This window comes from Mya arenaria, chromosome 5, assembly GCF_026914265.1.
Source record: "Mya arenaria isolate MELC-2E11 chromosome 5, ASM2691426v1".
In the NCBI taxonomy this organism is placed as follows: Eukaryota; Metazoa; Mollusca; class Bivalvia; order Myida; family Myidae; genus Mya; species Mya arenaria.
In genome coordinates this window covers 39,815,104-39,827,908 of record NC_069126.1, presented here as the reverse complement: position 1 = coordinate 39,827,908, position 12,805 = coordinate 39,815,104, and the positions used below count along the sequence as shown (strand labels likewise).

General features: G+C 36.2%; 1 protein-coding gene across 1 annotated transcript; it reads right to left on the bottom strand.

Moving 5' to 3' along the window:
- Positions 1–4,150: 4,150 nt before the first annotated feature.
- LOC128234803 (proteasome assembly chaperone 2-like) lies at positions 4,151–12,579 on the bottom strand. Its single transcript, XM_052949323.1, has 7 exons — positions 12,451–12,579; positions 10,760–10,931; positions 8,197–8,255; positions 7,376–7,494; positions 6,630–6,824; positions 6,026–6,143; positions 4,151–5,122 (listed from the first exon to the last, which is right to left on the bottom strand). The coding sequence occupies exons 1-7, from the start codon at positions 12,505–12,507 to the stop codon at positions 5,006–5,008; spliced, it is 837 nt and encodes a 278-aa protein (XP_052805283.1). The 5' UTR covers positions 12,508–12,579; the 3' UTR covers positions 4,151–5,005.
- Positions 12,580–12,805: the final 226 nt, after the last annotated feature.

Here is a 12,805-nt window from a genome sequence, read left to right as displayed (position 1 = left end):
CATTACAAAGGGTTTTCCTAAGAGATTTGTTTAAAAATTCACGTTGTCTATATAAAATTTTGATTCTAGTGTTAACCTTCTTAACAATATTGTTTACAGTAGATGTACCTGACAAATCAGAGTCCAAAATTGACCCAAGATATTTGACTGAATCTTGAGACTTGATTTCATGGCCATTACATTGAATGCTGAAATCCCCTATTTTTCCAAGTTTACGTTTGGAGCCAAAAAAATAATGCATTCGGTCTTTCCAAGATGAAGGGATAATTTGTTATCAGTTAACCACATTAACCACATGTTTTGCAATTCTTGACCAAGAACTTGTCTAATAATATCAGGGTCTTTATAAGAAAATAAGATAGCGTTGTCATCAGCATAAAGTATAAGTTTGCATTTAGAACTGATGCTTATAATCATGTCATTAATGTAGCATAAAAATAGCAGAGGACCTAATATACTTCATTGAGGTACACCACAAACAACTTGATCAAGATCTGGTATTGTTAACATGAACTGACTGTTTTCTGTCGGTTAGGTATGAGCGAAACCACTCTACCGACTCCACACCAAAGACGGGTGTGTTTGGGTGGCGGCGACGGCAGTGTTTTGAAATTTATTTTTTCCTAATCTATGACGCAGCACAAACATTTCGTCCCATCTTGGCTTGCAGAAGAAATGCAGTATTTAAAGTATATGAAACAATTCCAGTAGCTAGGGTTACAGTTGACGTTCGACACACACGATTGTTTCCGATTAAACTATCACAAAATTATGGTCGGTATGTCAAGTTTTTTTTGTTTGTTTTGTTTTGGCATAGTTGTGTCTGGATATCATGTCACACTTAAATTCTTCATTGTGTCTGGGTAATTGTTAGCTGTCCAGACTTCTCTATAAAAGCAGTACATTACCGTGTCTTTCTATCGAAAAGATATACCCCAAATGAGAAAAAAATAGCTAGAAACAAATATCCGGTGGCAACAACAAAATAGCGTTTGGCGCAAGAGAACATTTTTTATGTTACTGTTTCCTTAGTGTGATCTGGACCTAGAAGCCAAACGTCTGTGTTAAATTATTTTGAAACCCTTTTAGAATTTCAAGACTTAGTCGGATGTGAAGCTGGCACAAAGAAACATAATTATATTGATCTTACCGTTTCAACGATGTGATATAGATTTTTAGTCTGGACTTAATCTCAATGCTTTTATATTGTAAAATAAGTTAAAATTAGATTAAAATTATTCAAACAAATTATGAACAGATCCGACTGCTGTTCTGAACGTGTGAGTTCAACCTTAATTGAATAATATGCACAGCACGCCGCTAGAAGTAAATTACATCTATTAGTTCAAGTATTTTACCTTTTTGAACTAGGTTATCAAAGAAAACCTGGTTAACAAAGAAAACCTGGTTATGAGAAAGAGTATGCCGTTGGGCGGGGGTCAATCTTTTGGTTTCCGTCAAATAGTTCCTTGCTCGAGAAAGACACGTTAATGGCCTCCGACCATAATCGCGAAGTTCATTTAGCGAGAAAATGGTATTAGACACAACTTTCTTAAAACAAGCGAGACCTACATGTACCTATCCCATAGTTTTGACCGTATTTTTCTAAAATACGGATTATACGCCTTAGTTAGTATTGAAGTTTAGTGATGATAATGTGTATGTAGCTTTCTCACGTGGAGATGTACCATCGGATTGCATTTGGTATGTACGGGGTCAAGGAACAAAATCACTTTTATTAAACATAGATAAAAAACTATTTAAGTTAGGACTGACTTATCGTGATGAAACTTTGTATGTAGCAACCGCCCGTGAAGACACGTACCGTGGGATTGCATTTAGCATCACGGTTACTGATAATAAAAATAGAAAAAAGCAACGATTGCCGCTCCATCACTTTCAGTAAGAAGTGATGTATTGGGATTAAAAACTTGTTAAGTCCATATGGGTACGTAAATAGAACCACATTTGGAATGTTGGTCTAGGTCACTGTTACTAAAATTAAAAAAAAATGCATCCGCTCAATAAATTTTGTTAGGAGTTGTGTATGGTGATCAAACTTGGTATGTATCAAGCAAACGTAGAGACGTACTTGGAATTGCATTTGGGTTATATATTGGTCAAGGTCACTGTTATGTTACTTGAAATAGAACAATGATTTCGTCCCAATAACTTAAATTCTGAATGGTGAAGGGATGACTCTTGGTGTTCAACAAACTCTAGTAAATATCGATATACGTTGGTATTTTATTTCGGGTCAGAGTATATTGTAGCTATTTCCGATCATAGAGAAAAAATGGGTTATGTTCAATAACTTAAGATAGTTATGCTGATGAAACTTGGTTTATTCCAATCTATTATAGAGATGTATATTGGGATTGCATTTGCGGTTAATGTAAACAATGCGTTTACCAAAACATTGAGAACAGTTTCTGCTCAATAATCGAGCCCGGAATAGTGTGAAATGAGGTTGGGAATAAAAGACTGGCCGGACCAGACCAACGGAAATATCTGGAATGATGGTATGTAATAAGCTCACGTGGAGACGTATCGCATTTGTACATGATCTAAATATCACAATGAATGATGAAAATGAAAGTGAGTTGAGTTGAATCTTGCTATGTGGTAAGGTATCTTGTGATTGCGTTTCGGCCGAATTTATCAAGGGCATTGTTTCTAGACAAACTTTTTCGTCTCAATAACTGCAGTTAAGAATGACATATAGTAATAAAGTCAAGAAAGAAGCTCATGTAAATAAATGTTATTTTATAATTTGGGGTTGTTCTAAACAAGAGGGCCATGATGGCCCTAAAACGCTCACCTGATCAAAGGGCCGCAACTCTGTGATAAAGCATTAATACATATGTTGCAATTTAAACATATCTTTACTGATGACGATACCTTGTTTAATATTTGTAAAGGGTCATGCAATGAAGCTACATGTATAGTTTCATTTAATTTGGCCAGCTAGTTTCAGAGATTTTTTTTAAAGCAAAACAGTAAGTCGGCCATTTTATTGTTGTTGTTGTTGATCAATCTCAATGCCTTTTTGTATTTTTGTAGAGGGTCATGCAATGAAGCTTCCTGTCAAGTTTCAGTTAATTTGGACTGGTAGTTTCAGGGATGTTTTTTAAAGCAAAACAGAAAGTTGGCCAGATTGTTGTTGTTGTTGCGACCCCTTGTATTTTTTGAAGAGGGTCACCCAAGGAAGCTTCCTGTAAAGTTTCATTGAATTTTGAGCGGTAGTTTAAGAGATGTTTTTTAAAGCAAAACAGGAAGTCGGTCATTTTGTTGTTGTTGTTGATTAATCGTGACCCCTTGCTGCGTTTTTGTAGAGGGTCACCCACTGAAGCTTCCTGTAAAATTTAATTGAATTTGGACTAGTAGTTTTAGACGATATGTTTTTTAAAGCAAAACAGAAAGTTGGCCATTTTGTTGATGTTGTTGCTGTTGTTGATCAATCGTGACCCCTTGTTGTATTTTTGTAGAGGGTCTCCCAAGGAAGCTTCCCGTAAAGTTTCATTGAATTTGGAGTGGTAGTTTCAGAGGACATGTTTTTTAAAGCAAAACAGGAAGTCAGTCATTTTGTTGTTGTTGCTGTTAATCAATCATGACCCCTTGTTGAATTTTTGTAGAGGGTCACCCAAGGAAGCTTCCTGTAAAGTTTAATTGAATTTGGAGTGGTATTGTAAGAGGAGATGCTTTTTAAAGCAAAACAGGAAAGTCGGCCATTTTGTTGTTGTTGTTGATCAATCGTGACCCCTTGATGTATTTTTGTAGAGGGACACCCAAGGAAGTTTCCTGTGAAGATTCATTGAATTTGGCCAAGTAGTTTCAGAGGAGATATTTTTTTAGCAATTGTTAACGGACGGCCGGACTGACTGAAGGACAGACGACAGACAAAGACCAATCACAATAGCTCACCTTGAGCACTTTGTGCTCTGGTGAGCTAAAAAACTAAGATTTAAGTTTCTTCTTTTCTTTCTGAAGACAACCAACACGTTAATTTGCTACAATTTTCCGTTTGCCCAAGCGAAAAACCTGATTTCTTCACATTGCTTTTCTTCTTTAAAGTTCATAAAAGATCTATGGACAGGGAGGCCTACATTTTACTTTTTAGTAAAAATGGTTCAATAATAAAACAAATGAATACATTTCATTAAAATATTTATTCTTCAATAGTATCCTCACCATATCAATACAAATACAATAAGAAGGAATGAAAGAACAAGCAAGTTTTTTAATTGCTTGAAATCATAGTAACTATTTGTTTCTTAAATACACATGAAAACAAACAATTACAGCATTTTATAAAAGAAATATCTGGTTCCATTTGAAAATCATCCCCCCCCCCTTCAATCTGTAAAATTTCCTGTGTTAATGTTCACAACATATCGTGAACTGTGTGTGCAAATTTCAACTACAGTACTTCTTGTTAACTTCAATCGTCTTCGGAATTATTCACAGTATCCAATACAGAGCTTTCAGTGGTATCTTCTTTGAATTATTTGTTAAGCACACATTATCCAGGGGTATGTCTTTTGAAAATATCCACAGAGAAGAATTTACATGCAAACACAGGTTCCAGTATAATACTGAAACAACTCAGAGAACTTCCCTTTGACAATCTTTAAAATAGCCAGTCATCAGTTAGCATACATGTACGGTATGGCTTTTGGTGAAAAGTTCACAGCACTAAGTGAACTGTCCTCCACAAAATATCAACAGCATCCAGTCTACCATGAGATACTCACAGCACTTAGTGAACACACACATCATACAGTGAGCTGCCATATAAGACAGTGCTATCATCCCATATACTAAAGAGGCTGTGGAACACGGTAAGCACAGGAACAGAGTTTAAAAAAATAACTGCTAAATGGCCTTAGATCAGTGAGTAATCATCATGGATAAAGATGATAGTGTTCCAAGCCACAGAGGAGGTTATGATTGGTACTCATTAAAATAAAAAAATATACCATCAGGATCTGTTTAATGAATGTTTTCAGTGGAAAAGAGACTGATCTACACGACTTCCGAAAAACAGTTTCCAAGAAGAGGGGATTTTCCACTGAGTGTATTTCACCACAGCTTCTTCAAAGGCATTGCCAATGGACCGTGACTGAAACAATAAGTAACATAACAATGTAAAAAAAACAGTAAATAATATAATAATGTTAATGATTAGGGTAAAACTTAGAATAATAATAATAATAATGGAAAATTGAATAGAATATTATAATTTGTCTCAAATATTTATTAAGCATGCAGTATAAAGTAAATTAAGATTGCACAGAAAAAATGCCAACTGTCTGTAGTTTTACAGTGGAAAAAGGGGCATAACTCACCAATAGTTTAAACCAAAGTTATGGGCCTTGCTGCATATTTGTTTAATGTCTTTGGCAACATTTCTGCCAAGTTTCATTCGAATATCTTTAATCTTTTTTTAGTTAATTATGGGCCAAGGTTAAAGGTTTGGTACATTCATGACAATGCAAAGCTCAACTTTTGAGACTCAATTATTACAAGACGCTAAATGCTTATATACCAAACTTCCATTTAAAACAGCTCTAATTCAAATGGAGCTTAAGTGACAAAGATGCAAAACAATATTGTTAGAATTAGGGTAAAATATTATGAAGTGAGTATCACAAACTCATTTAAATGTTTTCCTTGCAAAATCAAATCAACATTTCCTTTACTGACAAATAAAAAAAAAATGCAATACAAAGTAACACTTAGTATAACTACGTAGAAATATCTTTAAATGAAACCCGTGTTGATAAGATGGCTGCTGTAACTGTAACTGACAGCATGGTTAACATTTAACAACACTTAAGTAATAAATTAATCCTTCATTAAATGCTTGGTGATATATAAGTTTCCCTACTTAAATGGAAGAGTACCGACCAAGCCAACTGTTGTCTATCATTAAATGTAAGGTTTACCAATTGACATGGTGAGTACCAGTCCGAGCAAGCTGTCGTCTATAGTTAAATGCTAGGTTCTACAAGTCTCAACTTACATGGAAGAGTACCAGTCCGAGCCACCTGTTGATTCTGTTCGTAAGATCAATTGCTTCAGCCACATTGTCACCTTCTGAACAAAACATCAGCAGCACTGCCACTGGACAAGTTGGTGACCTGCAAAAAAAGGCCTTCTTAGTCAAGGTCTAGGTGCAATAATTAGGTTATTTCTATCATTATGATAATGAAACTACCATAAATCACTATGTATAGGACACACTTTTTCCCCCTAAGACCCCCCCCCCCAAAAAAAATTTGAAATAAAATTAATTTCTATTAATGCAATCAGCTTAATTTTAGGGGTATAATTTAATATCGAAAATATTTTTCTGAAGTGACTTAATGTTTTGTATTTCCATTCATAACTTGACGTATTTTTTTTTTTAAATTGGGCATCATATGATCTTAAATGAACAGGTACATGTTCATGATAAATGATAAGTTCATGTATAAAGAATTCATTTAAGTCCTATTCTCACAAATCAATATGCCTTACCTTAAGGTGTTTTTTATTATTATTATTCTTTTGAAATAGGGGTAGTGGTTCAACTGTAATACTTTCACAGACATTAATTTCATTTTGACAGATAATAATAATCTTACAAGTCTTCAAACAGTCTCTTTGCGATTCCTCCCCCGGGAATGTAGAGTTGTCCCTCCTCTTTGTCTCCACTGTCCGTTACCGGGGGCGCTGGGAAGCTCTGTCTGCGTTCTAGATCCTCCCACCCATAGAAGTTGCGGAACATGTCACCAAAGTCTTCATCCAGGGTTGGAGACAGTACAAACCTGAACTGGGGTCTAAAAAGATGTTTTTTGCAATGTTTAGTTTATACTAATATAGATTGTACATGTAGCTGAAAACTGACACAAATGAACATGTTTCCTGGGCAATAGCCTGTGCAGTAACCAGTACTGTATCCTTTTTGTGAGACCAAGAGTATGTTCCCCTAGTTGGGATTGCAACCACAACCTCTAGGGTGAGAGGTGGGCCTCTATACTTCTAGACCACTCTCTTTGTCATGTTAAACATCAACTTTTAAGTTTTTTTTACAAGAGAACTGTGAGCTGGTGCCTACACTTTTTCCCTTTTCTTCCTTACCAGAGGGATTTGCTATACATTGGATATTTAACTGTTTGATTGACTTGTGGAGTCTTTAAACTTAGAACACACATTGGTCATGGTCAGTAAAAGACCCCTATTGATTTTAGGCTCAAAGGCGATGGTGCCCTGTAGTTCTCCTGATGCGACAATCAAAGATTGTATTACTAAAAAAATATTCTAGCTTCACCAACAGACAATTTTTTTTTTTTTTTATACATATTTGAATACAAACACTTTGCAAACCCACCCTGAGATTTGGATGTCTAATCTTTCTTCAGAACTGCTACTGGTTGCTATGACAACCTTCTTGAACTGGCATTCCTTAATCCACTCCACCAACCATTTTCGGTACAACCCTTGTTTTCCCTGCACCAATCAAATGTTATACATTATTTTTTAGTGCATGAATAATTAATACAAGAAATGTTGTCATGCAGCTACAATATTATGAACTAAATTTATTATGGAACTTGTTCAGAATTGTATTCATCATGTCAGGACTTTTTCTGCCCATTTTGGGAAAAAGACCCTAGACATTTTGGGAAATTTTGCGTCGTGAAAATGCTGAAATTGGGAAATTTCACAGTTAAAAAAAAAGCTATCTAGTCTCCTGTGAATTAAGAAATGATATAATATTAGTTTATTCTCCCTTTAAAAGATCCAAAAAATATCAATCCTTGGGGTGTAAATATCTATTGCAATAAATTATGACAGATAATATTTCATACTGATCTCTGAATGTGATGAAAATCAATGATTTCCGAGTTCAATTATCTAAAAAACTTTACATGACACAATTTATTAGGATGTTGAAATGAACCAGTACAGGTAAAAAGACTTTCTAAAAAAAAACAAATAATTAATTTTTGATTGGGATTTTTTTCTGAAGATTGGGAAAAATATCGGATATTTTGCTTTGGGAATGGGTCCCATAGTCAGACCCGTGGGTACTTTAGAAAAAGCCCTGCATGTAGAAATTATAAATATAAATATGATATAAAATATGATTCAAGGTGCAAGTATTTTGTTCTGAACGTATATATATGAAATATTATATCAGCTGATTACCCTGACAAATGGCGCTCTCTGTTGTACAATAACGAAATTGTGTTCAACGCTCTCGTACACTGAAACAAATAGTTACCAAGATAATTGTATTGTTTATAATAATGCATGAACAATTACTTTTTTGTATGTCATAACAAAAATGGTATTATGTTTTAAAAAAAATTAACGTAAAAAAAAAATGACATTTAATGGAAAGTGTTTAAGAAATGTTCTAGTCTTCTTGATGCAATCTTATTAAAAAGTAAAGAATAGAACACTATAGTACCATGAACATTAACAATTTTTTAAAAAGCAATGTGTACATAGGACACAAATGAGATGCCCCCAGTTCCTTTGTCACAAAAACAAGGGGCGTTTCTCTGCTCGTAATGGATGACTGTGCATCAAAATTACCAGCTTCACAATAAAAGATAGGGGACACTAAAAACAGGCAGTATCAAAATTTCCACCTTGAAATAAATCTTCATACCATTGCATTACAAAGTCTATTTTATTTGAACAAATGATATAAACAATTGCTGGAGGGGATGGATGCTCCCCATATGCCCATTTTCTATGAAAAGGCAGAAATCATAATACCATGTGCTGGTAAAAGATGAATGATTGAAGCATTATTGCACACAAGTTGAAAAATTTCAAACATGTAAAATTATGTAGAAGAAGAATGGACAGGGAGGCATTATCGAAATAATATTAGGTTAAGGGGAAATAACTACAACAATATGCAGAAAATGATTATGGTTCTTGTGCACTGCACCCCCCTCATTGCCATCTACCTATATTTCACTGTGCACTGCACTTTCCCTCATTGCCATCTACCTATATTTCACTGTGAACTGCACTTCCTCTCATTGCCATTGACCTATATTTCACTGTGAACTGCACTTCCTCTCATTGCCATCTACCTATATTTCACTGTGAACTGTGTTTCCTCTCATTGCCATCTACCTATATTTCACTGTGAACTGCGTTTCCTCTCATTGCCATCTACCTATATTCCACTGTGAACTGCACTTCCTCTCATTGCCATCTACCTATATTTCACTGTGAACTGCACTTCCTCTCATTGCCATCTACCTATATTTCACTGTGAACTGCGCTTCCTCTCATTGCCATCTACCTATATTTCACTGTGAACTGTGTTTCCTCTCATTGCCATCTACCTATATTTCACTGTGAACTGCGCTTCCTCTCATTGCCATCTACCTATATTTCACTGTGAACTGCACTTCCTCTCATTGCCATCTACCTATATTTCACTGTGAACTGCACTTCCTCTCATTGCCATCTACCTATATTCCACTGTGAACTGCACTTCCTCTCATTGCCATCTACCTATATTCCACTGTGAACTGCACTTCCTCTCATTGCCATCTACCTATATTCCACTGTGAACTGCACTTCCTCTCATTGCCATCTACCTATATTTCACTGTGAACTGCACTTCCTCTCATTGCCATCTACCTATATTTCACTGTGAACTGCACTTCCTCTCATTGCCATCTACCTATATTTCACTGTGAACTGCACTTCCTCTCGTTGCCATCTACCTATATTCCACTGTGAACTGCACTTCCTCTCGTTGCCATCTACCTATATTTCACTGTGAACTGCACTTCCTCTCGTTGCCATCTACCTATATTTCACTGTGAACTGTGCTTCCTCTCATTGCCATCTACCTATATTTCACTGTGAACTGCACTTCCTCTCATTGCCATCTACCTATATTTCACTGTGAACTGCACTTCCTCTCATTGCCATCTACCTATATTTCACTGTGAACTGTGTTTCCTCTCATTGCCATCTACCTATATTTCACTGTGAACTGTGTTTCCTCTCATTGCCATCTACCTATATTTCACTGTGAACTGCACTTCCTCTCATTGCCATCTACCTATATTTCACTGTGAACTGCACTTCCTCTCATTGCCATCTACCTATATTCCACTGTGAACTGCACTTCCTCTCATTGCCATCTACCTATATTCCACTGTGAACTGCACTTCCTCTCATTGCCAACTACCTATATTCCACTGTGAACTGCACTTCCTCTCATTGCCATCTACCTATATTCCACTGTGAACTGCACTTCCTCTCATTGCCATCTACCTATATTCCACTGTGAACTGCACTTCCTCTCATTGCCATCTACCTATATTTCACTGTGAACTGCACTTCCTCTCGTTGCCATCTACCTATATTTCACTGTGAACTGCACTTCCTCTCGTTGCCATCTACCTATATTTCACTGTGAACTGCACTTCCTCTCGTTGCCATCTACCTATATTCCACTGTGAACTGCACTTCCTCTCGTTGCCATCTACCTATATTTCACTGTGAACTGCACTTCCTCTCATTGCCATCTACCTATATTTCAAGCCCATCAGTAGTTTTGAGTTTTTTTACGGACAAGGGTGTGACGGAAGAACAAAAAAAGCGAAATTTTGTAACGAAAGGGATATGAAGTCTTAGGCAGACAGATAAATGGACATGAGCAAATCTATATACCCGACTTTTCTTTAATGGACTAGTGGCATAAAACTGATTCACCAAGAAAACAAACCTTCACAGCATGTGACAATTTTACAGCTACTCGAATCCTTATATGCGAACGGATCGTTTCCCACCATAGGCACAATACTTGGGTGCTGAATGTATCCAGCCCGGTGCAATGTGAGGGTGGAGATGAGAAGATCGGCCATCAACTGGGCAACATTTCCCACTGACACTGCAGGCTGAAAAATAGCCATTACCATTTTAGTAACATTGTATAGTATGTATACCTAGATAGCATCATTGTTCAGCAGGGTATGTTCAATCCTGATGAATTTCAAAGCATATCACGAGATATTAACATGAGCTTCAAGATACAGAAGCCATCAATTATTGTTTTTTTTCCATTCAAACAACATTTATTGAAGCCAGTTATAAAAATTTGCAAAATGAGGCAGATCAAAATGATACTAACACCATCACAATACCCTGACTGACTCAATAGAGCTGTCATAGAGAAAGTGTTCTTGACTATTACACTGCTTTTAAGTATAAGGATTGCAAAATTTTGGTGAAAAATGCATAGGTCACTGTATGATTACATGCAAAACCCTTACCAGAATTTCAGAGTCAAATAATAAAGAGCCAAAAATTGCATCACATGCAAGATGGAGTTATTATACTTGATTGTATCAATGTAATATATCAGGTTGTTGCTGGGATATTAACTTGTGTGTCAATTACATTTGAAAGTCTAATATTAAACAAGAGATGTTTGTCAAACATTATGCCCCCCCTGAGCACCATGTTGTCAGGATTATATGGACAATTGAATGAAATATGCATGGACCGAAATGACAGCTGATTTGTCACTGACATTGGATGCCGTTGAGGCAGTTTTAAGAGTATGACCATTCAAAGTTTGAGGATAGAGTGTGTTATCACTCGACACCTTTTACCATTCAAGGTCACTTTGACCCGATGCGCCCCAAAAACAATAGGGGTCAGCTACTGGTCAGGCCCAACCTCCAAGTCAAGTTTGAGTACCATGGGTGCAGACATTGTCGAGTTATCACTCGGACAACCTTTTACCATTCAAGGTCACTGTGACCTTGACCTTTGGCACGATGACCCCCAAAAACAATAGGGGTCATCTACTGGTCAGGCCCAACTTCCATATCAAGTGTGATGACCATAGGTCTAGGCATTATTGAGTTATCACTCAGACAAGCTTTAAAATTATTTTACCATTAAAGGTCACTGTGACCTTGACCTTTGACCCAATGAGCCCTAAAATCAATAGAGGTCATCTACTTGTCAGGCCCAACCTTCATGTGAAGTTTGATGACCATACGTCCAGGAATTGAAATTTAATTTTGAACATAAAACATGATTATAATCCCTCTAAACAGTTCTATTGAGATCATGGTTCAAGGTTTGCATAGCATATACATGTCAGACTTCCCTTACCCTCTATGGACCAGACCTCTCTAGTAAAGAACCTTTGGGAGACCCAGACCTTTATGGCCCGACAACCCAGGGCCAAGAAACAAAGTCTAAGTTAATTTCCAGTGCGGCGTACACTAAGCAGATTGTTAGGTAAAGCCATCATTCCCGAGAGTTATTTGACATCCATCTCATGGTTCGTGCTGGGATAACTGGGTTTGTTCTATTTGTTTACATGTCAATATATCGCGAAAATATATTACAAAGTTGTTTCTATTTAACGTAGTCAGTTAGATACTTGAAATAGTAACTTACATATATCAATGTATACCCTTTGAAGTTCAGTTTACTTTTTTCTGCCGGGACGAACATATTGATTTTATATTATTGTTTACAAAGTCGACATGACTTGCATTAACTTTGTAAGGTATGAACTAGATTGAGTACGAACTGATTTTAGACTATGGTTACATACCACCATTAGTTTGAAATGGAATCACACACAGCGGCTACTTCCTTTGCTGTTATCTTAAAATAGTAACGCGAAATTCCATTTTAAGATTGTTTGTATTTAGATAATTTATCTTGAATATAAGCAAAGGTTTGAAAGAATTGTTTTCAAGATTGAACATTGATATTTAAGGATATATAATAGTAGTCACGCGACATA

Coding starts and splice junctions, on each gene's coding strand:
- LOC128234803 (XM_052949323.1), bottom strand. CDS start 12,507: ATGTTCGTCCCGGCAGAAAAAAGTAAACTGAACTTCAAAGGGTATACA. Junction 6,825..7,375: donor TTAGACATCCAAATCTCAGG/GTGGGTTTGCAA, acceptor ACATCTTTTTAG/ACCCCAGTTCAGGTTTGTAC. Junction 5,123..6,025: donor TCGGACTGGTACTCTTCCAT/GTAAGTTGAGAC, acceptor TTATTGTTTCAG/TCACGGTCCATTGGCAATGC.